General features: G+C 36.8%; 1 protein-coding gene across 4 annotated transcripts in view; it reads right to left on the bottom strand.

Moving 5' to 3' along the window:
- Window positions 1-14,088, bottom strand: part of Usp45 (ubiquitin specific peptidase 45) — a 77,769-nt gene extending 63,681 nt beyond the window's left edge. For all 4 annotated transcript variants that reach the window (XR_011707714.1, XM_071613183.1, XM_027928412.2 and 1 more), the window contains exons 1-4: window positions 14,006-14,088; window positions 7,350-7,458; window positions 2,183-2,355; window positions 729-832 (exon numbers count right to left, since the gene is read on the bottom strand). Coding sequence is in view for 3 of the 4 variants with exons in the window: in XM_071613183.1 (XP_071469284.1) it covers window positions 729-832; window positions 2,183-2,355; window positions 7,350-7,449 (377 nt within the window). In the remaining variant the exon portion in view is untranslated. The remainder of the gene's footprint in view (window positions 1-728; window positions 833-2,182; window positions 2,356-7,349; window positions 7,459-14,005) is intronic.
- Between the last annotated feature and the right edge of the window lie 2,072 nt (window positions 14,089-16,160).

The following is a 16,160-nucleotide window of genomic DNA, read 5'->3' as shown; positions in this document are numbered from 1 at the left end:
TTTTGGTGCCTAAATTTTTACTTTGTAACCACACAAAAATTAAATGTTACTCAGTTTCCTTACAAATAAAATGAAGAAACTGACTAGGAGGTCTACCAGGGTTAAGTAGCAGAGTCACCTGAGAAGTTCTTATAAAATACTTAAGCTCAGACTTTCCCTTTCACTATAGAAATCACCAAATCACCTGGACTGCTTGAAGTAACTTCCTTCACTAAAACTCCAGAATTCTGTAACAAGTCAATTATGAAAACTCTACCAGACAGAATTTTTCTTTATGGTATAAGGAAAATGATAGAGAAAAGTAGGAAAAAAATAGATTTTTCCCCTCATTTAAATTTTATGTTCATGGGTAACAGTGATTTTCTATAATTATCCTATGAACTAGGCATGGTGAAACATGCCTATAATCTCACATACTCAGGAAGATAAGGGAGGAGGATCTCAAGTTACAGACTAGCCTGGGCAATCTAGCCAGACCCTCTCTCAAGATTGTTACAAAGGGGGAGGGTACTGGGGAGGTAGCTCAGTGGTAGAGCACTTGCCTAGCATGATCAAGGCCCTGGGTTCAACTCCTAGGCCTTTCCCCAAAAAACAAAAACTTCTATAGACTGTGTTCAGGTTTAAATAGCATATATGGGTATTACATCTTTATGTTACCTTATAAAGCTCAAAGAAAAAGATCTTGGTTTTTGGTTTGTTTACACCAGTACTAACAAAATTTAACTTACCATATAATCCACGTGCTCAGACTAATTATAATACAATGGGACTCTGCTCTGAAACTCTTGAAATGCTTCAGTGAGTGCTGGCTTTCTGAATTTTGACCACATCCCTGAAAATGACAGAATACTATTTGTATGATTTACACAGTTTGTTTTGAATTAGTCAAAACTTAACCTGTACTCAAAAATACAAAAAAATTGTCTTAACTTCCAAGCAAAGGGGAACTGTTTCAGAAAGCAATAGATTCTTATTAAATTTAATTTTTGTAGAGACTAATTTACTTTTCATGATATAGTATTTGCCTAAAACAATCATAAGCAAAGTTAATTTCCCTATCATTTAGAAATTTATTTATTGTCTTGCATAGTGTGGGACACAGATCATCCTGGTAGGTCAGTAGTGCCCCTCCCCAAATATATTCCCTACTCCTGTATACATTTCCACTGCAGCCCCTCTGTGAACTAATGAGACACAGACCAAACATAATAATTTCCTCCACTTAGTTAAGTAAAGAAATGATATACTATAATTCTTGCTAACATAACTTGAGAGAGAGTCAAGTCTGATGGATATTTCTGGGGAAGTTGTATATATGTTTAAAAGGAAAGGGATAGGCTTGGTGCGGTGGCTAGGAGGCTGAGGCAAGGAGGATCACAAGTTCAAAGACAGCCTTAGCAACATAGCAAGGCCCTAAGCAATTCAGTGAGACCCCTCTCAAAATAAAATATAAAAAGGGCTGGGATGTGACTCAGTTGCAAAGTGCCTCTGGGTTCAATCCCTGGTACCAAAAAAAGAAAAAATGTAAGGGATATATTCTTTCCCCCTCTTTATGAGCTTTGGCAATTTCTGTGATTCATAATGCCTAAAGTATCTTCAGTCATCTTGAAACTGTAAAATTAGATACAGCCCAGCAGAAAAATAGAAGCCTCAGCCTTTACTATTTTTTTCTCTTGAAATAACTAACCATGAAGGGGCCCAACTTCTGGACTTCTATTTGAGATAATAGAGACTGCTCTTTTTTTTTCCCCTAAGTACACATTTTTAATTTAATTAGAATATTATTTTATTATAGATAACAATAACTTCTAAACTTCTAGATATACTCAAGTTATCTAAACTTTTTTTAAAAAAGCAGAATAATCTTTGAGAGTAGAAAATGAATCTAAAAAGTTGGATCCCTTTCCTAAGTAAAAACAAAAGGTTAAAGGATTAAAAGGTCCAGAAATAAGAACTATCACAAGTGAGTGAGATTCCCTTTTCAAATATTTATGAACAACACAATTACTTTCTGAACATATCATATATCTTACTTTACCTAAAACATTTCCAAGTTTATTTCTGGAAAGTTTCAATCTAAGAATGGAATAAACTTAAGTCCTAGGCATGACTATGTCCCACTCACAGTAAGCATTTAAGGAAAGGTATAAAACATACTTACTATAAATAATACTTTTCTTACCTGAAAACCACACTTGAGGCACAACCAAGTATCTGAAGAAAGTACTGGCTGTCCTTCATAGAATCTTCTTTCCTTTAAACATTCTGAACAAACTGACCATAGATTCTCAGCTACTGCTCTCTTCACATGATTCACACTAACAGCATGACTTACATGTTGGCAAGTTAAACCTCCTGAACAAGATGAAACAAAATGTGAACTTTTTTTTTTTCTTGGCTATACTACTGCTATTATTAGGAAGGCAAAGTCCATAGCATTAAAATGCTGTTAACTAAAAAGCAAAGGGATTCAAAAATGAAATAAATCAGAAGGACACATGTTACACAAATCCATTTATATAACATCTGTGAATTAACAATTCGGGAGTTGAACAAATTAGGGAATATGAACAAAGAAGGGGGTGGATATAAATGGGTAACACACAGAGTGGTGGTGAGAGTGGTACAGTCAAATTCCTTGAAATATGCAAAGCTCCACATGTAATAAAACTGCAGACACACACACACATACACACACACCACCATCATCATCATCATCATCATCAGGTAAAATCTGAATAAACTAAGGATTATACAACTGGTTTTGATACTGTACTAAATCAATATAAGATGCTAACATCAGGGAAGGCTGAGTGACAGATGAATGGGACCTCACTGTATGTTATGGTTTGGATGTGAGGTATCCCCCAAAAGCTCACATGTGAGACCATGTAAGGTTTAAGAGAAAAAATGAATGATTTACAAAAATCTTAACTCAGTGAATCAACCATCTGATGGGATTAAGTTAATCCCATCATCTGGGTGGTGACTGAAGGCACATGGGGTGGGGCTGAATTAAGTGGGGCTTTTGTATATTTGTATTTGGCAAGTGAGGACCTTTTTTTCTGATTCCTGATCATCATGTGAACTGTTTCCCCTTGCCACACTCTTCCACCATGTTGTTCTGCCTCATCTCCAGCCCCAAGGAATGGAGCTGTCTATCGACTGAGACCTCTGAAACCATAAGCCCCCAAACAAACTTTTCCCCCAAATAAACTTTTCCTCCTCTATAATTGTTCTGGTTGGGTCTTTTAGTCACAGTGGGAAAACAGCTGATTAAAACACTGTGTTTCTTTGTATCTTCCTACAAATTTAAAATGAGTTCAAAAATAAAAACAAAAGGAGATTATTTATTGAATGGCTACTATGTGTCAAGCATTTTTTACTATTTTCTATCCATTAAGATACACATACAGGGGTTGGAAGTGTAGCTTGGTGGCAGCTTAGCATGTACAGGATCCTGAACTCAATTTCTAGCACCAAAAGGAGGGCTGGGGATATGGTTTAGTGGTAGAGCAAGTTTGCCTAGCTACACAAAGCCCAGGATGATCCCTAGTATTGAAAAAAAAAAGGAGGGTGGGGGAATACATATATAAAATCATTTTACATATATTAGCTTTGCTATGTTGCTATTTTCATCATTGTTGGGAAAAAGAAGAAAGAGGAACAATGGTATAATTTAAAGAACCCAGAGTTCTCAGGATTCTCCTTAATGAATATTTTCAAATAACAAATTATTTTGTTTGCTCTCAAATGATCCTTTATAACAGCTTCTACTGTGTGCTCCGTTTGGAGATATTTTGGCCAAAACTAGGCAAATACATTTTTTTAGTTTTCAATGGACCTTTATTTTATTTATTTATAGGAGATGCCTCACACATCCTAGGCAAGCTCTCTACCACTGAGCCACAACCCCCTAGGCAAATACATTTTTAAGTCCTCAAGTAACTGTTCTTCTCCCAAGGGCACAGTTACACTCCATTTCTCTCAAATACCCGAACACTCTACCTCAGATATTCATACATCAAGACTATAACTATCTACCAAAATCAAAAAAAGAAAGAATAAGTAACTGAAAAAGGAAAAAGAGAAGTATGGGCATTTCACTTTCTAAATGCAAAGCAGTCTTTTTTTTTTTTTTTAACCTGCTAATTAACTAGAAACAAGTTAGTTAATGGAACTATGCATTAATTCTCTTTCATCCTGAAGACTAAGAATATGATAAGTAATTTGTAATAAAATATAATCACAAAAATCATATGTAAATATGAATGAAACATTAAAAATTCTAATTTTATATCAATAGCAAGCTATATAAACAAATATAAAAGAAGTAATTCTGAAGTCAGTTGTGTCTCTCAAAAACAAACACCCATGCCACCAAGGAAAGAATAATTCTGGGGAAGATTGATGAATAAGCAGCATGTAAAGGATCTAAAAATGATTTACCAAATGTCATTGCTTTGTTTGAACTTTATATTTCAAAATTCTAAGGGGAAAACCATTCTACATACCTTTCTACATAATCTCTAAAATGGGATCCACCCAGGGTACAATTTAAACATTCTCTGATTGTACTATTCAGACTTTTAAAATTAAAACTATTAAGGATTTCGGAGATAAGTGAACTCAAAAAGTTTCCAGGACCTAAATTAAATCTATTAGCTTTTAAAGATCTCAACCAGGAGCTGGGATATAGCTCAGTATATAGAGTGCTTGTCATGTGCAAGGCCTGGGTTCCATTTCCAGCACTGAATTTTCCAGCCTAAAATCTTCCTATAGTAAGTAACTGCTGTTTAAACAGTATTCACTATCTCTTCTGGGAAGAATAAGTTAAAAAAATTCCTTTATTTTAATAAGTAAATTTCTTCAGTTTATTATAATTAGTTTCATTGTATAATGAAAAATAAATCCTTAGGGATCCATGAATATAAAATTAGATTAAAGTCTAAGTGTTTTTACATTAAACAAATCAAAAACAATAACTGAAATCTTTGTTTTCAATTTAAAATATTAAGAAAAAATTTATAAGAAATTTTTCAAATTTGAAAATGCTATCAAACTATGTAATGTTTTGAATAACCAACAATAAAAAATTAAAAAAAAGAAAATGCTATCATAAAAATAGACACTTCCCTCTTTTTCACCCAGAAATTTTCAAAAGGCAGTAAGAATGGGAAGAAAACAGGAGATAGCTGAAGTCCCAAGTCATGAATTAAGTGGCAGGGCTCACATCTCAAAGCAGTAGATATCAGATAGAAGTGCACATAGAAGAAAGCAGAGAGAATAATGCAGCTGTAGATTTCATAAACATATGCTTCTTAGATACATAGCAAAATCTAAGTAGCTACACATTAACAACAGTGGCAGGAGCTCCCCATATCCAATTTTGTTTTGAAAAGAAAGGAATTTCTCGTTCATTAAGTGAATAAAAAGAAAGCAAAACATATTATCAGGAAATTGTATTGTCTCTATGGCAGTTAGGGAGAAGAGGTATTTTAGTTCTGAAAAAAACTAGGATTGCATAACCCTCTTAGCCACAAAAAAGTAAAGGCTATGATATGATCTCAAAGTCAAAACTAGATAGGACTCAACAAAGTTCTCACCCCTGTATTAGTCAAATACCTGAGAGAATTAACTTATAATGACAAATTAATTAACTTATAATGATAAAAGGTTTACTTTTGCTCATGGTTCTGGAAGTTCCAGTCCAAAAGTAAGTGGCTTCACTGCTTTGGGTCTCTGGACAGGAATTGGAACAACATGGTGAAAGCATGTAGCAGAGCAAACTACTTACCTCTTGAGACAAGAAGCAAGAAGAAAGAGGATGGGCTAGGGACCCACAGCCCCTAGAGCATGTCACTAATTACTTAAGAACTTCCCACTGCATGCTACCTCCAAAGAGTGCCACCCTGGGGACCACAAGATTAACATGCATGGGTTCCTTATTAAACATTCATCCAAATCACAACACTTTCTTATAAAAATATTCTAAAACTAGCTCATCCAAGAAAAGCAATCCTACATCAAAGAATGAGTAATCGAAGAGAAATCAAAGCCACAGATTCTATGATAAGGGAAAAGAAAAAAGGGAAAAACGAACAGCAAAGCAATTGCTGCCATGAAATAAAAAACAAAATAGAAACAACCACTCTAGAAAAAGATGGCAAAATAATACGAAGGGACTGGCACAGTTCAAGAAAGAAGTAGAATTAAAAACAAATGAAACCATAAAAATGAAGGCTAAACTAAAAAGAACATAAGATAAAACAAACACTGTGGCAGACAATAAAGGGAAAAAATGAAAACAGCAAGCAGAATGAAAAGGAAATAAGAATTTTAAAGAATTTTAGAGAATCTGAGAAAGTGATAACTGTGGAAAACCATCAAAAGAGAACTAATGTAATAATAATCAGGAGCAAGGGGTATAGCTCAGTGCTAGAGTGCTTGCCCAGCATACCTGAGGTTCTGGGTTCCACCCCAAGCACCACAAACAACAGTAACAACAACAATAAAAAAAAAAAAAAAAAAAAACAATTCAGGGGCTGGGGCTGTAGCACTTGCCTAACAGGGGTGAGGCCCTGGGGTCGATCCTTAGCACCACATAAAAAGTAAATAAATAAAGTTATTAAAAAATTTTTTTAAAAAAATTCAGACTTCCTTCACTATAGCAAGCTAGCCATCTTTTTTTTTTTTTTTTTTTTTTAGTTGTAGATGGACACAATATCTTTATTTTTATTTACTTATTTTTACTTGGCGCTGAGGATCAAGCCCAGGGTCTCACATGAGGCAAGCGCTCTACTACTGAGCTCTAATGACAGCCCCACAAGCTAGCCATCTTGAAGCACTAACATTTAAAATGGACAAAATAAAACTTATTTATAAATGGAGAGATAACCTGCGAGGAAATGAAGAAAACCATCAGACACCAAAACATAAGGTATGAGGCTTCAGAGAAAAGCAAGTTGTAAAGTCAACAGACCTAAAGGGTCACTATCTGCCCATTCTCTATTGGCTTGGAGACTATAAAAAAGGAACCAAAAAAAAAAAAAGCACTAATTCTTATTTACTTTATAAGCTAAACAAAAATTCCAATAAAAACCCAATCAGGGGGTTGGGGATATAGATCAGTTGATAGAGTGCTTGCCTCACATGCACAAGGCTCTGGGTTCAATCCGCAGCACCACAAAAAAACAACAACAAGAAAAAACAATCAGAGCTTGAAATTAGACAATCCTCAACTTTATACAGAAATAGTGAAAATAAACAGTAATGGATCATCAATTAAAAATATGCATTGTTACTTCTTTTCTCCAATACCATTTGGGATGCTAGATATCATAATTTACCAGCAATGTCATCTGAAGAATCTTCATCATGAGGTATCGAAGGCCTTTTATTTCTTTTGCCTTTCTCAGATAAAACTTTGGATGGATCTTTTACCCGCATCTGTTATTACTGAAAAGATTTAAGGAAAAAAAATGAATATACTTTAATCTTCAAAACTGAAATTTTATATATTTTATTTCACACACATGAAAACTACAATGGCTTCAATTTTAATTGGTTTAGTTAATCAATAACAGAGGAAAAAGATGGAAACACTATATAAAAAATAAACCTTTATTCAAATTAATATACATGTCGAGCACAGTGTCACATACCTGTAATCCCAGCTACTAGGGAGGTTGAGGCAAGAGGATCTAAAGTTCAAGGCCAGCCTCAGCAACTTAGTGAGATCTTGTCTCAAATTTTTTAAAATGGGCTAGGGATATAGCTCCATGGTAAGGTACTCACCTAGCATGCATGAAGCCCTGGGTTTGATCCCCAATACCATGCCCACACCCACAAAAACACAGACAATGTTCGAATGTTACATTCCATTTGACTTGAACCAACTACCTTGTTATAGACTAAACATTTGTGTGTCCTCCTCTCTCCAAGCCATATTCATTTGTTGAAATGAGAATACTTGAAGATGAAAGCTTTGGGAGGTTAACAAGGTTATAAGGGTATAGCCCTCAAAAATGAGATTCCTGATCTTATAAAAAGCAGCCAGAAAGCTAGGCTAGTATCTGTCAAGACACAAGGAGAGCATGGCCAAGACAAATAGGTCTGTTTAACAGGGATCTAAATTGCCCTGCTAACAACAGATCTGCCAGCACCTTGATCTTGAACTTCCCAGCCTTCAGTACTGAAAAATGTTTGTGGTTTAAGGTACCCAGACACCATGTGCAATAGGCACATCTATTATCCCAGTTCCTTAGGAGGCTGAGTCAGGAGGATTGCAAGTTTGATGTCAGTCTCAGCAATTTAGAAAACCCCTCAAAAATTCAGCAAGACCCCATCTCATAATAAAAAAATTTAAAAAGGACTGGGGATATAGCTCAGTGGTAAAGCACCCCTGGGTTGAATCCCCAGTACCAAAATAAATAAAACAAAAATTATTCACCCAGCCTACAGTAATTTATATCAGACTTAACTAAGACATATCCCCAGATATGAGACATCTAGGTGAATGGAGGAAAAAAAAAGTTTTAATCAGCAAGTTAAATAAGTGCTGCTTCTGGACAATGTGTCCTCCTCTTGTCCTTTCTCTCATCCTTATGGCAAGGAGAAAGTAGGAGACTAAACATTTGTGTGTCCCTCCTGGAATATCACACTGGACTAGGGTTAGAAGATATAAGCCAAGCAAAGTCCCCTACCTGTGCTATACTATCTACAGCTTGATTACTGAGAAAAATAAATAAATTTCTATCTTTTTAAGCAACCACATTTTTTCTCAAACTTATTATGAAAAATTTTAAACATCTATAAAGTTAAAAGAGCAGAGGGCTGGGGTTGTGGCTCAGGAGTATAGCGCTTGCCTAGCATGTGGGAGGCTCTGGGTTCAATCCTTAGCACATTTAAAAAATAAATAAATAAATAAATAAAGGTATTGTGCCCAACTACAACTAAAAAAAAAAAAAATTAAGAAAAAAAGCAGTATAATGAATACTCATATACTATCTAGATGTCACATCTATTAACATTTTGCTATATTTCTTTCACTGAAAAATCAATTATATATAGACATATATGAGTGTTTTTCCTTTTCTTTCTTTCTTTCTTTTTTTTTTTTTTGGTACCAGGGATTGAACCCAGAGGCACTTAACCACTAAGCCATATCCCCAGCCCTTTTTTGTATTTCATTTAGAGACAGGGTCTCACTGAGTTGCTTAGAGCCTTGCTAAGTTGCTGAGGCTGGCTTTGAACTTGCTGTCCTATCCTCCTACCTCTACCTCCCAAGCCATTGGGATTACAGGCATGAGCCACTGCACCTGGCAGCATATTTCTTTTTTTGCTGAAATATTTGAAAATAAGTTGCACAGATAATGATAATTCACCCCTAAATACTTAAGCATGTATCATTGAAGAATTAAAAAAAAACTCCTATATAACTAGATCATTATCATATCTAAGAAAATTAACACTTCTCTAATATCATCTTCTATCCTAGTCTAATTTCCTTAGTTGACCCAAAAGTGTTTTCTATAATTGGCTTTTTAAATAAGGTTTCAATCAAGGCTTGTACTTTATATTACTTATGTTTCTTTAGTATTCTTATACTTTTTTTTTCCTGTTATCTTTTAATCTAGAATAGTTCTTCCAACCTTATACTTGCCAAGGACCCTGGCTTTTTAAAAAGATAGTGGCAGTGCACATAAGTCACCTTGCGGATCTTATTCAAATGTGGATTCTGATTTAATGAGTCTAGCACAATACCTAAGATTTTTGCCTAACAAGTTCCAAATTGAAGCCATTACTGGGGGCCCATGCAACACTTTTTCAGTGGCAAAGTTATATAATATAATGTCCCACACTGAATTTGTCTCTTTCTTCATGGTATCCTTTATCCCTATCACTTATATTTCTTAAAAACTCAGTTAATTCTAAAGATTTTAGATGAAAGCTATTTTTTTAATTTTATATTTTAGAGTCTCTTTTAGAGTAGTCAGCCTAAAACCTACCTAATACTGTCCTGCTAGGTGACTAAGCTACATTACAATTTTCGTGGTTACTTTTTAATAATCAAAGTAATGGATCTTTTGATTCAATACTAACTCCTGAATATTTATTCTCATTCATATTTGTTTATTTATTGCAAAACTGGGTATTGACCCCAGGGGTGCTCTACCACTGAGCTATATCACCAGCTTATATATTTTGAGACTGGATCTCCCTAAATTACACAGGTTGTGCTGTATTAAGTAGCATGTATCACTTCCATGTGGAAACATTTTTTTTTGTACTGGGGCTTGAACCCAAGAGGGGCTTAACCATTGAGTCACATCCCCATTCCCCACCCTCCATATTTTTTTTTAAATTTAGAGACAGGGTCTTGCTAAATTATTTAGGGTTTCACTAAGTTGCTGAGTCTGGCCTCAAACTTGGCAATCCTCCTGCTTCAGTATCCCAAATTACTGGGATTATAGGGCTATGCCACTGCACCTAGCTCCGAATATTATCATTTAATGTTTCAGAAAGAGAGCCTTCAGCCAGGCATAGCAGCACATGCCTGAAATCCCAGTGGCTCCGGAGGCTGAGACAGGAGGATTGCAAGTTCAAAGCCAGCCTCAGCAGTTTAGCAAGGCCCTACACAACTCAGTGAGACCCAGACTCTAAATAAAATACAAAATAGTGCTGAGGATGTGGCTCAGTGGTGGAGCACCCCTGAGTCCAATCCTTGATTGGGCGGGGGGGGGAGAGATTTCAAGTTTATAATTTAGTGGTTGGTTGGTTGGTTGGTTATTTATTTATTTATCTATTTATCTATCTATTTATTTATTTATTTATTGCTAGAAACAGAACCCCAGGCCTCATACCTGCTGACCATATGCTCAACTTCCCCAGCTAAAGGCCATTTCTTTAGATAAAGAATCATCATTATTGAATCAAGTTGCAACAAATTAAGGGCTTTATTCAGGGTCATAGAAAAATAGTCTTTGAGTTCCTTGACCACCTCATCTCTAAGTACCTTCTCTAACATTCCTCATCTGCTTTCAGTTCCGCTTTCCAAATTTCCTAATTTTCCCTTCTCTGATCACAATTTCCCAGTTCTTCCAACTTGCTTGATTAGTCACTTCTATTCTCCTTTAGTGTCCACGCTAAAGAGGCAGCATCTCAGAAAATGCTTCCTACCAAAATTCCTACAGACACGGAAAAGGTGGAAGTTGCAAATGCAGAGCTGGTTCTTAAAGCTCCACCTGGAACTATACATCACATCTGCTCATATTTCACTGACCAAAACAAGTTACCTGGCTACATTGAACTTTAACTGGAAAAGAATGGGTGGGGGCGTGCAAACCCTACCAGGTACCAAGAAAGAGGTGAACCAGCATATTTGTGCGTAGCTTTAATCACTACAACATCACCCCTCTGGCAGAATCCAATCCTAGATGAATCCAATTAATCATTTTATCCATGTCTGGAGAAAGTTTCAGAAGCAAGCATACTGGGTCTAACATTATCCACTACACCTTTTAATTAATTTACATCTTCTCCACACATACATTTCAAACCTTTTTCACTATCCTTAAGCCTTCCTTCAACTCCTTCACCTCTTCACTCACTTAGCAAAAACTTCCTAGTCTTCAACTTTATTGAGGTCAAAGAGACACAATCAGATGGCAATTCTCATCTTTCTGCCCCGAAATTTACAAACCTACCTTCATCAATTTTTAATACCTTTATTTTTATCTGTTTTTACTTTTATGTGGTGCTGAAGATCGAACCCAGCGCCTCACATGTGCTAGGCAAGCACTCTACCGCTGAGCCACAACCTCAGCCTACCTCCATCAATTTTAATTTGATGTCCTGAAGAGACAGATATTACTAACAGAATCTAGGGGGAAATGGCCCATGCAAATGGTTGTTATTTTTTCCCAATATTACAGATAAACTCTTGATAAAAAAAAGAGCATTAACGTATAGATAATCTGACAAAATAATACACAGAATCAGGCATTTGACCTAGAATTTGTAAAAACATGTAACTTAAAAACAACAACAAAAAACACTGATTCAAACTTAAGTTAGCAACAGAAAGAATATCTGCATTATTTTTCTGACATATGTAATATGTGTAAACATATAGAATCATGTTGTACAATAATCCACAATATAGCAATTCTATGTAGTTTCTTTTCCAATTTTGATTTAAAGGGCTGGGGATGTAGCTTAGTGGTACAGCATCCCTGGATTCAATACTGTTTTGCAATAAATAAAAATGAAAAAAGACACAATTAAAATCCAATTATAAGAGTTTAATACTTTCTATCATCAAAATTAGCAATCTTCAAGACCTCCTCCTCCCATATTTGGAGACTTTGACAGAAGGATACACAGGACTCAGCATATTCTATTCAGGGCTAACTTTCACCATAGCATGCTATATGAATATACAATCTGATCATAATGGAAAAAGAAACAGGTGGGGTCTGGAGGAATCACGAATAGACTTCCTTATGTTCTCCCCCTCCCTGGAGAGATGAAACAGAGCATTCTTTCCCCAACAAGGAATATGCAGCAACATGTATCCAATGCTTCCACCCAGAAAGGCCATTAGAGACTTGGAGCGCAAGATTTTTGTAGAAACTGATAATTTGGGCATGAAACACAGTGTTCAGGATAAATTAATTGTACTCAGGTTTGAACACTCCTAAATCAAAGTTCCCAGATGCCAAACAAGGGCCAAGATTGCAAGCAGGACCTTGGAAGAATAGCAGTCTTGGGTCTGTTTTGTTAACTCTTCAGCACAAATAGATTCTGGCCATTTTTCTAATGCAGTTTTCCAAACATCAAACTTTACAGTTTTCAACTTCAGCATAACCTAACTTTTCTTTAACACAGGATATGCAGCTAACTTGTTTTGTAACCCAAAGTTCAGTCCTAACCCCCCACACTAATCCAACAACGAAGACAAGATCTTGAGAAAAAGGAAAAAGGTTTATTGCTTTGCCAGCAAAGAAGAAACACTGAGGACTCCAGTCGGTTCCAAAGGCTGTGATTCTACCCTTCATGGGGAACAGGGGTTTTTTAAAGAGGTGACTCAAGGAAAATGAGATTAGGAAGGAGATATCAGGGAAAAGAAGTTTAGGGAAAATATCAGGGAGAAGATTAGAGCAAAGGAGATCTGGAAGAAGGTTTAGGAGAAAGAAGATCAGGCAGAAGGTTTAGGGGAAAAGAAAAACATCAAGAGAACCCCTGTTACAATTTGGAAAGTTTTGTTTTTAAACAGTCTATGCAAACGAAAGCCTATATTGTTAAAAAAAAAAAATCACATATTTTTGAGTTGTTATTTTCCAGAGTGAGGGTAAAAAGAATGAGACACAATTTCCCTTGAGAGACCCAGGCTCAAAAAGATGAACGAAGAAGACAATTTGTTGTGTAGTACGCTCAATCCTAAACATTTCATATTTAACCTATTTAACCCTCACAACTACTTTGAGATACGATCTATTATTTTCTCCATTCCACACTTGAGAAAGAGAGTTAATTGACACGCTGAAGTCCCAGAGTCGGTAACTAGAGGATAGAGATGTGGATCCAGGCAGCGAGACTCCAGAGCCCCTGATGCACGATGTTGCCAGAAAGCCGTGGTTCGACTCGCTTCCTCCAGTCACTAATAAACGCACCCCAAGTGAGTCAAGAGAAACTACTGTGAGAGACCGCTGCTGGGAGGACGAAAGGGTGTAGGGCAGCCACACGCCGGGGTCACCAGGAAGCATGGAAGCGGGCCCCTCTCGCGCCCCGACCCCAGGCTCCTTCTGCCGCCACCCAGACACGGAGCGGGCCAGGCTGCGCTCACACGGCCCACGGTGACCGCCCGGGGACCCCGGGAATCGGGAAAGAGAGTGGACATGGGGAACCTGTCTTCCAGCCCACCCGCCACCCACCGCCGGCCTGAGTTGCCTAAGCGAAGACAGAGAAGATGTGGCGACCCCAAGCCGTCTCTTCAACTCACCCCGCCCGGCCGGGCCGCAGCAGTACAACCAGGAGTGATTGCGCCTGCGCGGCCACTGGGAGCCGGCAGAGGCGGAGCCTGGCGTTCGGGTTGTCCCGCCCGGGGTGGGGGGGACGTCGAAAGGACGAGAGAGGTGGAGGGGCGGGGCCGGCTCGGGTCGCGCCTGCGTTCAGTACCTCCGCAGAGCTGCTTGGACACGAGACGGGCTAGGAGGGAGTAACGCAGGACTTTCCCACCCGAGTCCCGTATTTGCCGGTTGCCTTTTGGGACAGTCCCTGACTTCCCTCCATCACCCTTCTTTGAACTGTAAAGCTGTCATTCATCATATATCATTTTACGATTTTTTTTTTAAATGACTGTACTGGAACCTGTGTTCTTGCTTTCTGGCTAGACCGTACGTTTCTTGACCTACACCTATACTTTTCTTCAAAGCTGGATTATCTATTAAAGTGGTCCTCATCTTGCACGTTTAATAAAGTAGTTGGTTTGATAATGTTTAATAGATGTTGCAAAAGTTAACATTGGTTGATAGGCTATAGAAATCGCCTTTCACAAGGACAGGTGGGGACTAATGGATAATTTGGGGTTAGAATTTTTTTTTTTTTACACAATACCTTTATTTTATTTATTTTTATGTGGTGCCGGGGATCAGTGGTAGAGCACATGCTAAGCGCTCTACCACTGAGCCACAACCCCAGCCCTTGAGGTTAGAAATTTTAAAATACCACAGAGTTAGGCCACAAAAGTATGATTTTACTTTAAAACTCTATTTTTTCTCATTTCCATGTGAAAACTTGGCAAAAGCGGTTGCTGTTTTCCAAATAAGAAAGAGGTTGTGTTGTGGTGTAATTTTGAAGCAAAACTGTCTACTTCATAAATCAATATTTTCATTTTTTGAAATTGGGTTCGACCTAGAACATAGAAAAAAAGACATGCAAACTTGAGCAAATCTAAATAATCTGCATCCTAAATTTCATTGCAATTTTTTTCTGTATCAATTGGAACCAATTTATAGTAAAAAAGGAATAGAATTAGAATATGAAAATTTAGGTTCTCTTCCTAAGAAAAATAAATTTAGGAATCATGTAAACCATCATATAATTCTTAAATTTTTCTTGAAATAAAATTTGGAAGCTCTCTTGATTTTCAGATGTACCATTAGCATGACCTTCAGAGACTGCAACCTCCATGCAACTTGGCAAGAGTTAAAAATTATCTGCATTAGTTTTTATTTCTGATGTTCTTTAAATTATATATCTTTTCATTTAATTGAAGTAAAATTCACTATTTTGTGGATTCCTCAAAGAAATCATTTGTAAATGTTACAGTTGTAAATAGTACTAAAAATATACCTTTGTAAAGGTATATTTTTAGTACTATTACAATGACATGTCAAAAGGTCAAATAAAAATACTAGTCACTTAATATCAGCAGTGTATTATTATTATTATTATTTTGTATTTTTGCAGTACTGAGGATAGAACACAGGGGTGCTCTGTCACTGAGCTGTGTCCCCAGCACTTTTATTTTGAGACAGGGTCCCACTGAGTTCCCCAGGCTGGCCTCAACCTTGAAATCCTGCCTCAGTCTTCTGAGTATCTGGGATTACATGTCATGTGTATTTTTTGAATAATGCTAAACATCTTAGTTTTACCATTCTTGTTCTGTCTGTAAATGTGTGAAATACTTTCTAAGTTACAGGCCATCTCTCTCTCTCTGTCTCCTCAAGGGAGATGGAACCCAGGGGCACCCTACTGAACTATATCCCCAGTCCTTTTAATTTTTTATTTTAAGACAGGGTCCTTCTAAGTTGCCCAGGCTGGCCTTGGACTTGCAATCTTCCTGCCTCTGTGTCCCAAGTTGCTGGGATTTTAGGTATGTACCACCACGCCCAGCACATTCTTTATTGCAAAAATAATACATGCTATTTTAACCAAGTATAAAGTTCTGCATCTTTTCCTTCCTACACTCCCGTTTCCTCTCTTAAGAGGTAATATATTTCCTTTCTTCTGTACTATGTTCTGTATAGTTTTCAAAAGCTTTCTTTGTGTTTACAATATATATTTGTATCATATTTTTCTATGACAACCTTTTGTGGAAAGAGAATACATCCAGATTACAGTCTACATCTGTTCTACAACTTGATTTTTTTTTT

Source organism: Marmota flaviventris, chromosome 6, assembly GCF_047511675.1.
Source record: "Marmota flaviventris isolate mMarFla1 chromosome 6, mMarFla1.hap1, whole genome shotgun sequence".
Taxonomy (NCBI): Eukaryota; Metazoa; Chordata; class Mammalia; order Rodentia; family Sciuridae; genus Marmota; species Marmota flaviventris.
The sequence above is the reverse complement of the archived record's forward strand: the minus strand, read 5'-3'. Positions and strand labels throughout refer to the sequence as shown.